Raw genomic sequence first — 17,173 nt, forward strand, 5'->3', positions numbered from 1 at the left:
TGAAGTAATTGCCTTCAGTCTTTATCCGTTGCCTGATACACGGTGGCAATGTAGCGAGTCGGAACAGAAAGATGAGTCACATGTGACAGAGAAGTGTTCCCTGCACATTATGTCCACCTGAATGCAGATAGACGGGCAGCACACGGGGATTAGAGAATCTGTGGGGGAGAAGATGTGTTTGTTTCTCTTTCAATAACATTTACAGAAAGCAATCATCTTCTTTTTTTTTTCCTCAAGCAAATCATTGCAATCTTGTATTCCCACAATTCCTTTCGACTTCGGTTTACTTTTTTATATAGTATTTGTTCTGCGATGCAGTCTTAACGGTGTTGTTTACCTAAGCAAAGTATATATTGTTTCACTGAGAGAGTGAACAGCTCTTCAGAGGTTCTCGGGAGGACAAAAAAAAGATGAACATTTCTGTTGAATCCCCACTAATCTCTGAGCATGTAGTCATAGGAGAAAACAGGTGTTCATGTTGTTCTTTTTTCCTCCTGACTATCATCTTCTTTCTGGCTGAGGAATATGACTAAAATCCTCCCAATATGCTCTTGTAACTTCAGCTACCACAGAGGATCTGTCAAGAGATGACGCACGGGAAAAAAAAGAAAAAAAAAAGTGTGTGCACTTTTTTCAACAACCTACACATTTAAAAAGTTTTCCAATTAGTGCCTGGCGTCAACGTTACTAACCCTAACCCTTACAATGTTAGGTATCCGCGTGACGTCATGTTTACGTGACTGACAATTGTTAAAATGAGTCGGTAAAGTAACGCTAAACTTTAAAAACAGAGGCACACATACACAGTACACAGGTACGCTGGTTATTTGTAGTGCTTCTATTTCCGTTTAATAAACAGACTGCTCCAGTCCGACTGTAGGCGCTAACGCAGCTAAGTGGTAAACGGTGCCTGGACTCCGGTGCCGCGGCACGTAAACATGACATCACACGCATCTTTTTCCGGTCAGTCGGCATGGAAACGCGGCATGCTAACGTTGAAGTCGTTAACGTGTCCAGCACTACTGCAAGCAAATATTTAATTGGTGAGTTTCAATATTCATTTACTCATTAACAGCGTTTCATGGATGTTAGGCATATTAATATTTCAATGAGTCATTTTCAAAAAAGCAACAAAGAGAATACCTTTTTTCTGAAATGAGAAATGGGATCAGGTGGTTAATAATCAACTGCTAATATAATATAATGCAATGAAGCTAAACCTTCAATGAGCTTGTGACGGGCTATGGGACAACAGTCTTCTTGATGGTGGGTTCCTGAGAGGCTTAGAAGCCGTAAACAGCCACCAGGGGGCTCCCCTGAAAACTTCCCAACCTGTGGGGCTTTTTTTCCGTTAGCGTTCACACTACCAGTGAGAAAAGGTAGAAACATCTAAGCTGGATGACAGTTAGTTCAACAGATCAGTGAAAGATCTACAGATCACAGTATGCTAATACTTTCTCATGATTCTTATCAAGCCATAAAAGGTCCCTATATTGGAGTTCATCCCCAGTTTCTCCTGTGATACAAACATGCCAGAAAACAAGATTTTTTCACAACACATCTATATGTAAAAGTAAGAGCCAATGGTTTTTAGAAAAACCCTGCAGGAAATGGATGCCCCCTGTATCAGCCAAACAACCACTGATGATTTAACTGAATGCTGCTCACGGAAAATGTGCTGAATGGTGTCATGTGGGAATCGTGTCATTTCCTGAGCCTGATCCGCACAAATGAAACCTTTCTCAGGAAAGCAAAATGGTGCTGCGAGGTGGCAGCGGATCGTCTCCAGCACCATCTGTGAAGGGAACTGCAGCACTTGTCACATGTAACAATATCTCTGCGAAGTAGCCGGGTTTACAGTGTCCATGGAGAGGTGAGTGTCAGGGTTACTCGCTCACCACAATGATGTAGAGGTTAAGTGGAAGTCTTGACAGGTTCAGTTTGTATGACTCTGGTCATGTCAGAGGTCAGCAGCTCAACTCAAGGTCAAAGATGTGGATGTTGGAGCTGAAATGTGGCACTTTGACTTCGGTGAAACAGAGCAGAGCCAAAATCATCCGTTGTCTGATCTAAATTCTTTAAAAAAAAATTACAAATAAACTTTTAGATGATCTCAACTAAATAAATAATAAAACAATATTTGAAACCTGTAATTGGGAGCAATGTTGAATGTCAGCTTGAGTCGTGTCCACAATCTGGAGCTACCAGCTGGAAGTCGAGACAGGACGTGTTGATTAAACATATCTAACATGTTAGAATAACAGGTGCAATCTGCTAATTTCGACACTCTTCTTTTCACCTGCTCAAAATACAGGAGTTTCAGTCTTGCAAAAACCCAACATAATTCTTGAAGTTTACTAAGTGATTTATATAATCTGCGATCACTGTAGAAAAAACAGTGCTAAATGCAGACAACTGCGGTGTTGTCTCGTCTAAAGGTACAAGTGTAGAAAATGAGCTCGACAGCAGTTTGACACCTCTGTCGTATACGAATAAACTGCGAGTAAAGATTGTTAGCGAGTGCTGGAAACAAAGTAACCAAAACAAGAACTTATTTTGTTTTTCTCTGCTTGTCTTTTTGGTCTGGATCCCTGCGATGTTCTTCATTTCATGTGAGGCTTTAAGGCTTTGATGTTATTTGTTTTGTCTTGTTTTGTGGTCTGCAAAATCCTGGACAAGGTACCAGCAAACACATTTCTGATTTGATTCTGCAGCCTACGCTTATGGTCTAAAACAAGATGAATGCAGTGGAAGCAGCAGCATAGTCTTAGGCTGAATGTAGGAGTCCAATTAATAATGTAGAGTGCAAATGCACATTCATATATTCAATTCAATATGCACACCTCATTTAATAGATCTGAAAATGACAGTTGTATGGCTGCACATCTGTTGGTGATAACACAATTAGACGGAATGTCTGAAATCTCACTTTACTGCTCACTGTTGGCAGGAACTATTCAATGTGAGTGCATCAGAGAAGGTTCTGAATGGCAGCCTCATAGATGCTTTAAATCAGCCTTTAATTAAGATTGTCAGACATCCACAGTGTAAAGAATGTCAGTATCTCTTTACATCACTCAGCCGTATTGTGCGCCCGTTGCCAAGCAACCAAGTGATTCAAAGCGCTTCCTCATGTTTCGGGTTGCTTACTATCCTTGCAGTCGGTGATGTGCCAATCCTTCTCGACCTTATGTGGCTCACCAATTTCTTCCTCACGCCGGGTCTTTAACTGTTCCACATATGAAAGCGCAGATCGTTGCCCACATTACCGACGCGAGAGCCGGTCGGAGTCAACTGTCAAAAGTGTTGTGATTTATTCAGCCTCCTGCCAACATTTGAAGCTCACCAGTGTTGGTGAGAGAAACACCAGAGCACTCTCTCTGGTGTATTTATATCCTAATAAATTATTACTCAAGTAGAATATTTTAAGTCCAGACATAATCTTAAGTAAAAAAAACATGCTTCCAAAAAGTTGAATTTGGGTAAAAGCTGGAGCATTCAGCACAAAACTACAATATTTTTTTCCTGGATGAAGGATAATGTATTTTATCATGGTCAAAAAAATGTCTGTTTAACAAATATTTATCACAATAAAAGTGTCGCCTTCAACTTCCAACTCTGGACACTCATTTTGGTTTCACACTTTGCTGAAAACAGAGAATGGAACAAAACTATTGCCTCTTGCAACCTTGAGGTTGTTTGTACAGATGGAGACAGAGTTTTGGGTTCTTACAAATGCACAACAGAAGAAAAAGTAACTTTTCTTTTTTTTTTTTCAAATGTTTTCAATTTTAGCCTGAAAATTACCTGGACAGCCTTCTGAGACTGGATGTCAACGATGAGCACTCGATTCAGGGTCGGCTGTGTCGCGTAAATGAACTTGTCCTTGACGTTGACCGCCGATGACCACACGCACCTCTGGACCAGATCTCCCGGTGAGGTTGGACACACCTCCTCCTGAGAAAAACAAAAGAAACAATTAAGTGTTTTTTTGTTTTTGTTTCTTTATCACAAGGAAATGCAGCTCGTTAAAAAACAATTATCTTCTTCCAGTCATTACCGGTTGTTGCTTACTACTCGCGGTCCTATCACCTGTGATAATGTGATGCGTCTTATCTTGGCAACTTGGATAAATTAAATCACCCTAGCTGCTGCCATTTTGTTTGCACGTATCCCACGGAAAAAAATCTACGGATGTTCAGCTGCCAGTCTTGGCAGTGCTGGCCCTTCCTGACCAACAGGAACCTTTATCACCCTTCTGTCTATGGAGCTCTTCATCCCTTCTCACCCCCTTCCTGGCCCTGGAAGCCTACAGGCTGTGCCCAGGCGTCTGTTCCAGGCTCTGTAGGATGATTTAGGGAGCTGCTGGCCAGTAAGGATGAATGAAGGGCTCCTGCGTGGCGGGAAGGACTCTTTCTCCTGCACTGTATTTACAACCACAGAGGCAGCCTGTGACAGGTGCCTTCCCACAGGCCAATGTCTTTTAGTTGGAAGGACATTAGGTAATGGATGAACTTCGCTGAACTATGTAAAGGATCGTGGGGGTGGGGGGCGAAAACACTGGCAGGATTTATCTCGTCTCTGCTGCAGTAAGCAGCTCATCCCTGCCCTCTTTATTTTCTCTCTAGAGGCAGGTTAAAGTGCTTAATTTTAAAACAATGACGGTACTTTGGCCTTTTTTGGCCCTGTGACAGGTTTTATAATTCGCTGCATCTGCAGTGTGTCGCGGTGGCGCATCATCTGTCAGTGTTTTTCGATCCAAAACTGGTTAGAGAGAAGTCCGTTTCATAAGCCAGAGATATCTGCACTCGCTGAAGTCATCGGTGAGTCAGTGCTACTGAACCATATGAAATCCCGGCAGACCCACGCTGTGGTCATTTTGTGTTATATTGCTGTAAAAGTCTTACTTATTGCACCTTTTAAGAGGTGAGAAATCGAACTTCTGACGCCCAGCGGAGGGTGTGAATGGAGGCGGTGTTGTTTGTGTGTGTTGCATATGTCTGTATGTATGTGGGTGCGTAACGTGCAAACAATTTACATTAGATACAGACTGCTTGATATAAAAGAGTATGCAGGATTTTTCAGTACAATACAATAACAACAATTACAAACAGATACTTTATAAAATACTACGGTGAAGTATTTTCCATGAAGGATTTCGTCTCTTTACTGTTGCCAATGTGGATGATGACATTTAAAACAGTGCTGCCGAGAAATATGAGGATTCTGATATTCCCCAGTTAAGCTGCTGGATGATTTGTAGAGTTAATATATTTGAGACGGAGCATCAGCCATCTGTGGGGAAGAAATTTGCTGAAAAACAGTAAAGCAGCAACACCCAAAGTGTCAAAAAGAGGAATGTTAAGGCAAAGTAGCAGCACACCACAGTTCTGTTCCCTCAAGGTGTTTATCTAAGCTCTCAATTCAAACTTGCAAACAACATGCAACGTGATGCAAGTCACAGTGTTTTACTATTCGACCCACACTTCTGTAGATCTCCTGTATTATTAAGGTGCCAAACGGAAAAACACATTTTTCTTGTGATGCAAATACAAACGAGAACCGGACACAAAAACATGGAGACCGAGTTGGATTAATGAACCAAACTCATCTGGGTTAACACGTTGTTGCGTAAACGTTTCTTTACACAGGTCACACTTAAATGTCGTTCACTTGAACACTTCGATGTGTCTTTCTAGGACAGATATGACCTTGTGGATGAGGTCGATAGGTTTCGATCAGGTCTCTGCCTCGTGATCGGTCTCTATTAGTGGGGCAAAAGTAATTAAGGTACATAATAGAAGCCTTTCCATGGACAGATGTTTGGAATATGCCACTGAAAGGACAGCTGTTTTGAACTGGGTGGCATTATTATGCCAATGTCAAACTGCTTTTACACTAGTCACACACATCTCGATTAGATTTTCACCGAATGACATTTATATCTGGTTACGTTTAAAAAATACAGCAAACAACAAAATGTAAGCAATTCATGAACCTGCATTGTTGTTGTTTCCTTGCTTTTCAGTCGGTCCCCTATCTGTATATGGTTTATTCATAACTGCTAGTTTGCTTATTTGGATGAGCAGAACACAAGTGTGTATATTTGCCCATGCAGTTAACAACACAACTACATTTTTACTTTTGTTTAAGGTGGTAAGAATGTGTCCAGACCATAGACTTTGTATAAACTGTTCCCCCCTGAAGCCAACCAGGAAAAGGGTAAATACTCAATGGACATTAGATGGCAACTCAGCAACCAGCATGATTGACAGCCGGTATCATCTAATGGACACTTGTGACTCTTTTCCACCATACGACTCTACTCGTTTTTGTTTGCTTTTCCATTAGAGATAGTACCTGATGCTTTAAAAACAAAACAAAAACACTTGTCGCTAGTTTGTGTCTTGTAAAAAACGTCACAACAGTTTCATGCAACCGTGGATAAGACGACCCCACTCACGTTAAGGAGGTACTATAAAGTACTGGAAAACAACGTGATTGATACTGTGTAAACCTGAGCTATGCCGAGCAGTAATATAACTGTATCAAATCGCAAAGCTCGACGATTGAAAATGGAAGTTCAGATTCCTGTGGCTGAAGTCACGACAGGTTACCACTGACCATTACCATTCTCTCTATACTCATTAAAGCTGCACTTCGTCGCACTGTCAAGTCACATTTGATTGCAGTCTGATCATGCAGAGCACATTTTTAGTGAAGAGGAGAGGGGGTATTTCAGATGAAATGCTTAATATTCACAGACTTTGACCTTGTTCATCACCACAAAGAACTTTTCTGAAAAAGAAAATCAAGAGATTCGGCTGATAGTGTCAGGTAAAAATAAGTGAGAACAAGAGCAATGAACTGTTGATTATGTCCCTTTAGGGCACTTTAGATTTCTTTTTTGCTGCTGCAGAGGGAAGTGAAATGAAGATATTTCCCAAATAGACTTTTCAACAATTGGACATCAAAGTGTTATCCGCGACACTGTGTGTATCACAGTTAAACACTCTTCATGGTAGTTAAGGGTAATGGATCACTGGTGCCATTACTATAAACAAATCAATCAATGCTTCTTTGCCACGTAGAAAACATGAGCGCCATGTTGGGAGCGGCCTTCACGCAGCAATCCCCTGAGACAGCACTGGAACTGGCAGCAGAGCACTCGGCGGTGATTGATATCCTAATACAAACACACCTCACGGAGGAACGCTCGGCTGATTGTTGTGCATTTATGGCACTGCATTATGTGCAACAGCCATCCAATCAGTGCAGGACCTCCTGGATGAAAAGCAGCTCAGTGGGAACCGTCTTCAAGAACACGTGTAAATCTAAGCGGTATCTGTCAGAGAGTCGCTTTGAATATTCTGCTGCCAGAGAGTTCCGGTGATAAATGGTGTTTCAGTGAGGGAGGCTGGGTGGAAGGACTCCACTGTCTGAGAGGTGACACTTTACTGGTCTCTCAGTAAAGGGAGTTGGCCACTGTTTGCCACAGCACTGATCCAAAGACCATAATTCCTGCAATTTTATATTTCAATGTTTGTTTTTGTAACCATTATCTCCCTGTTTTTTTATTAACTATGACGTGTGCTGTTGCCTTTCTTCCTGGCCAAGAAAGAGGTTTTAATCTAAATGGGTCTTTTATCTGGTTAAATAAAGGTTGGTGACACTATAGATTCGGGAACACATATTCACCATTAACTAGGTGCTTACTAATATGCATACAAGTAGCATACTAGACCTTAAATAGTAAATATTAAGCACATATTAACACCTTGTGTAGGAAAATCTTAATTCATATAGAGGCAGAATAACATGTTAATATGTGCTTAATGATTACTAATAAAGGGCTAGTATGTTACTTGTATACTATATATGTTAGTAAGCACCTAGTTAATGGTGAATATGTGTTCCTTAATATAAAGTGTTAAATAAAAAGAACCATGTGATTATCAACTATTTTAAAACCTGCACGAAGAAATATTTTTATGAACAAAAAGAGCAGGATATATGAAAGATGTTTAAATTATTTAACCAAAAGACCCACCTCAGCTCTATTGAGAATTTTAGCTTTTGACTTGTTTCTACAGCCCACAATTCAATGCTATGTTCAGGTTACCATGCTGACGTGACTCAGATCAGATTATGTCAGGGCTGTTTGGACGCAGAGCAGACATTTGATATGTGTCAGTCAGACTTCCTGTATGTGGTCCTAGTTCAGATATACAGTTTATAAATCCAGGCTGTGGCCACCACGTGACATGAGAGACAACAGTCAGATCAGGATTCATGCAGCTTTTTAGCCTACACACATTCACTAAGCATTGACCTGCATAGGCAGAATAGCAATGAAGGAGAGCGGTGTCCTCTACAGATAAATCTCACCCAGAAATATGCTGCATTTTTTTTTTTTTTTTTACATTTCTGACCTATCACCTGTTCCAATACTGAGTAGGCATGCAGGAAGGTATCTTTGTGTGTGTGTGTGCTGTTTGAGACAGCCGTCGTGTTTACATGAAAGTCAGACACAAGACATTGGTTTTTGGACGTGAACTGTCAAATCTCATCTGTATAGAATACAAATTGAATTGGATTTGATAACCGTGGCTGGGACTAAACACGGCCCTACTGTGGCTCCACCAGCAGACAATGTGAGCAACCTGCCAGTAAACTTAGTGAAACAGTTGGCAGTTTATGGATAAATCAATTAATAAAGCCTGGCATAAAGTGATTCAATAATGTATTGTATTAGTTTTTTGAGGTTACAACAAAAACATTTGTTTCTCAAATCTTTTAAAAATGCAATAATTATGCATTCATTTATTTATTTAGCTACCCCTAGGGGTCGCCACAGCGGATGATCTGCATATTTAATTTGGCAAATATTTTTATACTGCACCCCGCCCATTCATCCATGGTTAGAACTGATGTGACCCTGGTGACAGAGGTCTCAATCTTGTGGAGCCCCAATCGATTTCATGCAGCCCACCACATAATATAAAGTGAAAATTATTTGTAATTTTAATATCTGCATTATTTATACAGATGCTGCTCTTATCTATATATTTTATCCATCTATATTTATATAATTTACCTATTTTCATATAATGTATTGCTGTCATTTTATACAGTTTGTGTCCATATATTTGTATTTTATGTTTTTAATATGTTTCTTGAAGCAAAGTTACAAACTAAATTTTGTTGTGGAAGCACAATGACAGTAAAACTTCCTTATGTCCGTTATGGCCTTAAAATGTGTTATTTCTATCACCACTGAGTCTGGTTGTCATTAACAGATGCATTTTGCATCATAAATGCATTGTTGTTGGTTATTTTTTAACTTAAGACTATATACGGCTTCATATTAAAACTTAATAATACTTTGAAATATCACCATGAATATTGCAATATCATGATAGAACATGATCAGTTATTTCAAGTTTTTCACTTGACCGGCCCCCTCCTCATCAGAGTAGCTGCTTATTAGCCTGCAGGTCATTTGTGCTTTAGACCCCTGATTCAGAGTGTCCAATTAACAAATACGATCAGGTACCTTGCTCAGGGCTACCATTGACCTGGTGGGGCTTCCCACTTGTGCACTTGTTTTTGTACTTGAATAGGATTTGAAATATTTTATTTATGTCAAACCTCACCACGGCACCATCTTTTGGACCTGCCACTACATTATCAGTTTTTGCTTCAGAGATCTCCTGAGCAGGCAGAAGCCACACCAAAGTTATAATGAGGTTAACCGACTCGCACTCATTGATGTGCTGCACCAATGAGCAATTGGAAACTAGATCACAGGAGTCCAGCCTTCTATTTCCACTGTGTGTTTCCCGATGCTGCCCGGGAGCAAGGTGCCTCCCTGGATGACTGCCCATGTGACCCGTCTCTAAATCGACCACTGTGCCTCAAAATGGCCAAGACAATGACATCACTGTTCATCGTGTGTCAGCACATACAGTATTAATTGGTTTGAGGCAGTCCTTTTTAAAATGTGCAAGTACAACTCTATGACTAAGAGTCTGTGCTAATTCTTCCCAGTATAAACTCTATTGACTGGTAATGATTGATTTCAGGAGGTATTACTGAGCCAGACACCAGGCCGGCGAAAAAATAAATAACACAATCAATCACACATTTTCTCATTTGAAAATACACACTACTCTTTCCAGTCACAGAAGTTCACACGTTTCACCTCACAGTGCAGAATGTTAAGGTTTTGATGCAGGTCTGCCAAGGACTCACAGCACTTTTTAAAAAGTTCCTCATAACATTTTCGTTTTATTACGCCATTTGTTTTTTTGGCAAAATATTCAGCTGTAATAAAAACAGGAAATTTAAAGGGGGAGCATTCAACAGTGTAATGAGTCTCTGACAGGTATAAATCTATAGTTTATAGACAACACCTGGGCGAGGAAGATGTGCACGTCCTTTGATTGTTTAGAGTTTACAACTTTACTTCAGAATAATCCAAATAATGTCTTGAATTATTACACTTTGTGGTGGTGAGAACAAACCTGGCAGGCAACTGTTAGACTGCGCAACATACAGTATATCCAAAATAATAAAAAGGTCTTATTCTGCAGCATCCACCTATAGGCTTTGAGGTGTTTTTTTATTTATTTTTTTATAAATCAGCTGCCAAACCTTACCCACTCAGTAATATTAATACTTGAATTAGAACTCGGTAGAGTATAAACCTCTGCCAAGGCCAAGCAATAATGTTCAGCTAAGAAATATTAATGACTTTTTATATCAAATTGCCAAGTTAAGTAAAGTTTTTATGAAATCCTGGATCCACCCCCTTTGATGGGAGCCATTAAATGATGGGATCTTCTTCGGGACATGCTACACGACATCACCTTTTCGGGAACTAGAACTGTACTTTCAATATTTACTCATCTCACAAGTGTAATGCACCTTATCAAGAGTAGATCAGATGCAGCTCGAAATTTGCACGACTCAATTAACCACAACATTAAAAACAGGAAACTTTTCCTCCCCATCTGCTGTGACGGGAAAACAAGGTTAATAGTAGTCACAAAAAAAAAGCTACTAAATTAACTGAAAGACACAGTCTGGTGATAATTGCCTGTGGCTTTGTCTCAGCTTTCACGACACAGTCACTTGATCCCTTGTTATAATGAGATTCATCATAGAGTCGTCTACGACTTCAAAGCAGATTTTTGGATTTAAAAAAACCCAAAATACAGTGCCTGCATCACTTCAACTACACAGACTTCTGTAAATCATCTGCGTTCTAAAAAAATGAAATCAGTGAAATATTTCAGTTTACTTTTAATACCATCGCTTGTTATTACATGAATCCAGAAGTGTGGAATTTGAAGCTTCACAGATTTTGACCCTGTGGCTTGATGCCTTTGCCTAAATGTGGGTATTGTAATAACTGTAATATCTCTTCAGCTATCATCTAATAATAAAGTAGCCTCTGGGGGGCAATGTCCAATACTTTTGGGGCTTCTGGTGTAGAGCAAATATCTGGGGCCAAGTCTCCGTCTTCCTTTCAACCTACTCTATTTCCAATCAAATGTTACAAAATACACCCTGCCGGGGCGCCTGGTTCAGACAGCGAGTGTTGTCACCAGTGATAGTGTGTAGGGATCACACCCAAAATCCAATCAGTTGTTCCCGGTCCCATTGCGGACATTTCCTGAAAATTTCATCCAAATCCGTCTGTGACTTTTCGAGTTAAAAGCTTGGCAGAGGTCAATTATGATTAAAACACTTACGTGAGCAGGGAGGATACATGCATCTGCACCTGTTGAACCGTAATTACTGTAAATCTTAGGGCAGCACTCGCATTGTTGTTTTTGTCTCGTCAATGTCTGTGATCTTTGACATTTGTATTGGAATGATGTGACTGAAAGTTGGTCTCATACATTAGCAAACTTTAGATTAGTCAATCTCGTACGTGTGTGTAATGCTCAAGTATGTCTTGAATAAACCTGGTGTAATAGATCTTTTTTCACAGCAGATATTTGTCGACATGAAACAGCAGGACACACACAAGTTTTACCTGTTACATTAATGAGGGTTCTACTCTGAAAAATAACATTTTATAGTGAGTCACTGCTTTAAAACCAAAAAAAGCAGTTCCTCTTTCCTGAACACTCACCTGCAGAGCCAGCAGCTTCTCACTGGGCTTAATGTGTCGTTGTATCTCACATGCCACCGGCTGAATGACTTTAATTCCATCTTCATAGAACACATAGAACATGTTGCCAATGCCGAGACCTGCAGGAGAGTCCAAACAAAAGGAAACACAATCAAAAGCAGCTCCGTTACGCACCTGGAATAGCTCACGACTCTACGCCAGTGTGAATGTTTGCAACAGAAATAAGCCTTTAACACTGTTATCTCCTTCAAAAAGCATCAAATCATTTAATCCTTCTCATCACAGTTCAGTAACCCTATTACAAGAATTCAATTAACTCAGTTTAATGAATGCTATAGAGGAGCAGACAGTGTCTAGACGTACCTTCTTCTCGCCACAGAATGTTTGCCACTGCGAGGAAGAAAAAAAAGAGGAAAACAAGGGTCAAAATAAATGCGGGAATCAATAGCGTCCCCTCTGTGAGAGCTAATAAGCAAACTCATGAACTCGTATTGGAGCAAAGAGGAAAGAAGAGCACATGAAAGTTTGATGGAAACAGTCTTCCTGACACCTATTGCAACAGACAATCGATGGAGCACTCTGCTTGGAAATAATTTGATACCAAACACTGGAAAATGGAGTGCGGTCAACAAACTGCAGTAAATACTTTATGATCTTTGGACGCCGTAACCCAAACGCACTCATGTGAAGAGCTGTGAAGCAAAATTGTATTAATAAAATCTGGTATCAGATCATCACCCGTCACCATCATTACGGGTTTTATGGATAAGCTGGCTTAGACACACATGAGTAGTCCACAGGTCTCAGGCTCAGATGATAATCATAACTAATTAGGAGCGATTAGAGTGATGCTTCTTCTTCTTTGGCAAAACCACCCCCTATAATGGGTCATTTCTCGTTACATTCAGTTGGAGGTGGCTAACGACATGAAATGTGGGATGAAAGCCACATAACCCTCTGAGTGCTTTAATGAGCCACCTGAAACACAGCAGCCACTGAGCACTCAGAGGAGACACCTTTATGTCTTATACAATACAATACTGATGAGGTAAGAAGATGGGTAAGGTATTTACAAAAACCTCGAAGAACACTAAGTGAAAAAAATGATCGTCCTAACCCAGGTCATGTGACACAACATGGTTGCAGCTATGTACACTGATTGGCCCTCATTTATCAAACAGACGTACACCGAAAAAAGTGGGTTTACGCTCATTTCCACTCAAAGATCTGCATTTAGATTACTTGCTTGCATCACTTTGCAGCTAAAGGCTCTATAAATGTATATTTGTTAAGGTTAAAAGGTTAAAAGGTTCATAAATTATAATGTTTGCACATTAATCAACTAAATATGTCTATAATGTGGTTTCACAACACATTATAAATCGTTATCACTTTGGCCATTGTCATTAACAGAGGGCAACCTTTTCATGTGCACCTGTACAGTTTATTTTAAAAACTCTATTATCATTTATATATTACCTGTAAAACTATGTTTATGTTGTTACCATGGTGACATACAATTAGAGTAACAGGCTTTACTTACTAACAGATTAGCTTTAAATTAAAATAATAAAGTGCAACGACTGATAGCTTACTCTGCACAAGTCAACAAGAATGATTTATTTAAAGGTGACATATGTAAGAAATGTATTATATTAAGTCACAGTTGGCCATAACAATTAATCAAAGACTGGGTGAATTTGATATCAAATATGCTGGATTCATGACAATTGTGCAGTAACTATATTCACTAAATCAAACTTAATTTGTGGGCAGCAAACTGTTAAAAATACTGCTTTAAAATGTGGATGCAAGCAGACAGCAGCTGGCTGCTGAGCATCATAAATACCGAACAATACCACATCTAAAAAGCCCCTCTCAAAAATGTCTCGACTGGAGAAGAAAAATGAGGATATGCAGTGGAGAAGCGCTAAAACATGGACCACTGAAAGTGGAACAGACAGCAGATATGATGATGTGGATACTTTTCTCTGAAGCACCACAAATAACTACTGCCGAGTTTGTTGTTGTCATCTCCAATTATCATGTAATGATTTTTCAATGCCGTGTGAATGCAGACACTGTCACTCTCAATTTTCTGTCTGTAATACACATGCTAAAATTAAAAACCATAGTTCCAATGTCTATAAAAAATAAAACAGATGGAGAGTTGAATCTGGCTAAAGCTCACATTTATCACCTGGAATATTTGATATAAAGTGATACTTTTAGTACTTTTTCCACTTCCAAAATGAACAAATACGTAATCCGTGTGGACATGTTTAAGCACAGAGGTGACAAAATGTGCGTACGGCTGCAAAATTCCACCACTCAATAAGCATTGTTCTCCAGCCCACTGGCAGCAATACTCTCCTCTCACACTGGCTTTTTAACCGTGACCTTCTCTGCCTTTGTTCCGTCCCCCCAATCTTCTCCATGCTTTCCACCACATCTCCCATTTTAAGGCATTTTCACTCTACAATCCAATTTCCTGCCCAATTCACATCCGATTCTAATCTAACCTCTAATGCAAAGCTCATTCCCACAGCCTCTTGTTCGGGTGGACAAATGCACATAGAGCGAGAGAGACTGAGAGAAAAGGGAGGAGACAAAGCCAACTAGACACGGCTGTGCCGTTAGTCAGCCTTAATCTTTCCAAAACGCTTTGTCATGTGTTTCCTGTGCACTCGCTCATACCTTTTAGCTCATTAAAAGTTACACAAAAGGAGTGGGATCCGAAGATAGAAAGACAATGAAGGAAGGAAGGAAGCGAGGGAAAGGACAAAACATAAAGAAAAACAATACAATTTATTTGAGATGTGCCAAAAATGGAAAATGGGGGGAAAATGGAAAAGAGGAGTTGAGATGAGATCTTGTGAGCCCAGGTCTTTTCCAATAGCCCACGGTATTGATGCTATTCATCACTTGGCAGAAAGTCCACCGCTGTTCTGCGCCTACAAGAGGACCATACATCAACTTCATCATCCATATAACAAAACAAGCTGGCTGCCACTGTAGGCGGCGAGCTCACTCTCTCTGGCCGTAATAACTGTGTTTCCACTGTGGGCTCGGGAGCGCCGTGCTTTCCCCCTCCGTCCTGGACTCAGAGGTTCCGCCCATCAGCAAGGTTACATAAATTCAATTTGTTTACAAGAGCACGCTGCTGTGACAGTGGGCCAAACAGCCCGTGGTGTTCACCGTAGTCGTGTGGCAGAAGACAGCGAATGCATAATATAGGTGTACTAATTGGGTCAGAGCGGTTGCAAATGCAAAATTTAACACGGGATGACGGCGCTGGGTGTGCACATTTTATTTTTCTTGCTGCTCTTTCCTCAGTTTGTCCCAGAGGTTTCTTGGAAAAAGGGAACCCTGCAGTGTGTTTGAGTCTTGCTTCAAATACACACAGAGTACACAAATACTTTATCACTGACAACCTGAAAAAAAAAAAAAAACTCAGTGCCTACTCACTGCTGTAGTAGCCAGTTATCAGGAGAATTACCAATAAAATGGAGGGAAGAAAAACTTCCTTCTTCGTCATCTGTATTGATACAAAACAAATATGCTCTCTCTGCAGCCGCAGGAAAACCAAACACGCAATTCTCTGAGCTGAGCCTGTATTTTACATGCACCTGCCAACGTCCACTGACAGCACGTCCAGGCCTGGATTAAGATTCTGTGGACCTCCCCCTGCTTTGGGTCTTAAGGCCTTTGCACACTGGACGCGTATTTTTGTGTGATTTATGTTAACATAATATCCAGTCAATGTGAGGTCTCGCATCGCTGAAGACTGATAAGACAATCTAGCCAATCAGAATGCGTGTGGTTGACAATGTGACATTGAAAATATTCAAATATAGAGGGAGAGGACAGCTGGGACTGTTTGCAAATGAACAGGACCTTTGTCAAATGTCAGATCTGTCTGACGGACACTGTGAAGTGCAGTTTGTCATGAAGCTATATTCTCGCTAACCAGTGCCAAAGGAGCTAACTGGTAAACTCCTGTACTGCTCCTCCTGTAGTGCGGCACGTAAACATGACATGTGCATCTTTTTTCCGGTCATACATTCATGTCATACATCAAGGCCGACACCGTTAACGTGGCCAGCACTACTTTTAACATTTTTATCCAAAAAGAGGAAGGCATTCATTTGTACCTCGTGCGTGCTAATAAGAAACACAAAAATATAGCTTCATGAATCATTTGCAAAATGTAAAAATTACGCTTTTTTCGAAGGGTCATTTTAAAACATGGACATATTTCACGTCTAATTCTCAGCAGCTGTGTAATAGTGACTCTGTTTCCCTCTAGTGTTTGTGTGACGCTGCATATCTGTTTAAATTCTTTGTGCCTCCTCGTTCTGCACCACACAGGCATAACTCAACTAGTAATTAAGTTTTTTTTCCCCCAGCTTTTAAATATTCACCATGCATTCTTCAGTCAGTAAATTCTAGTGATTTCATTTTTTTTTTTTTTTTGCTTTTAGAAACTGTGTGGTTGGTGCATGTATTTGGGGGATGATTGACAACTGTGGGCTAACTTCAACAGAAAAGAACCACGCAGTAGTATTTACTGTCAGGTAGAGTAAAAAAAAACAACACAACTTTTTCATAAAAACAGAACTGCCTGCACTAGAATTAGAGCTAGCAGCGGGAAGTCTGTGGGGGACTGAAGGCTGCGTCGTGTCTTCAGGGGGAAAGTATTCAAAAGACTTAATCCTCGAAGAAAAACAATCCCTGAGAGTTTTCCCTGAAAAAGTACAACTTATTGGAGAGAGTGAGAGCTTGAAACATCAAAGCTTAAATAACATAAATAAAATAAAATAAATACATACTATATTTTTATGTGAAATAAATCCGCTATTCATTCATTCCTCCTCCACACGAGGGTTGCGGGGCAGCTGGAGCCAATCCCAACTGACATAAGGCACACCCTGGACATCACCAACGTACATCAGTTTTATTTTTACACACTAAAATACGAGGAGTGTTAAAATAACCTAAGCATGAAATCTCGGTTGACAGCCAGCT

The 17,173-nt window shown here is 40.2% G+C and overlaps 1 protein-coding gene across 1 annotated transcript in view; it reads right to left on the reverse strand.

The window, feature by feature from the left end:
* fstl5 (follistatin-like 5) overlaps positions 1–17,173 on the reverse strand; it is a gene marked incomplete at both ends in the record, with an annotated part of 147,297 nt that overhangs the window by 11,738 nt on the left and 118,386 nt on the right. Inside the window, 3 exons of the mRNA XM_083891420.1 lie at positions 3,808–3,957; positions 12,146–12,264; positions 12,509–12,535. Coding sequence (XP_083747546.1) covers positions 3,808–3,957; positions 12,146–12,264; positions 12,509–12,535 — 296 coding nt within the window. The remainder of the gene's footprint in view (positions 1–3,807; positions 3,958–12,145; positions 12,265–12,508; positions 12,536–17,173) is intronic.

The sequence above is a fragment of the Microchirus variegatus genome (assembly GCF_963457635.1).
Source record: "Microchirus variegatus genome assembly, chromosome: 6".
NCBI lineage: Eukaryota > Metazoa > Chordata > Actinopteri > Pleuronectiformes > Soleidae > Microchirus > Microchirus variegatus.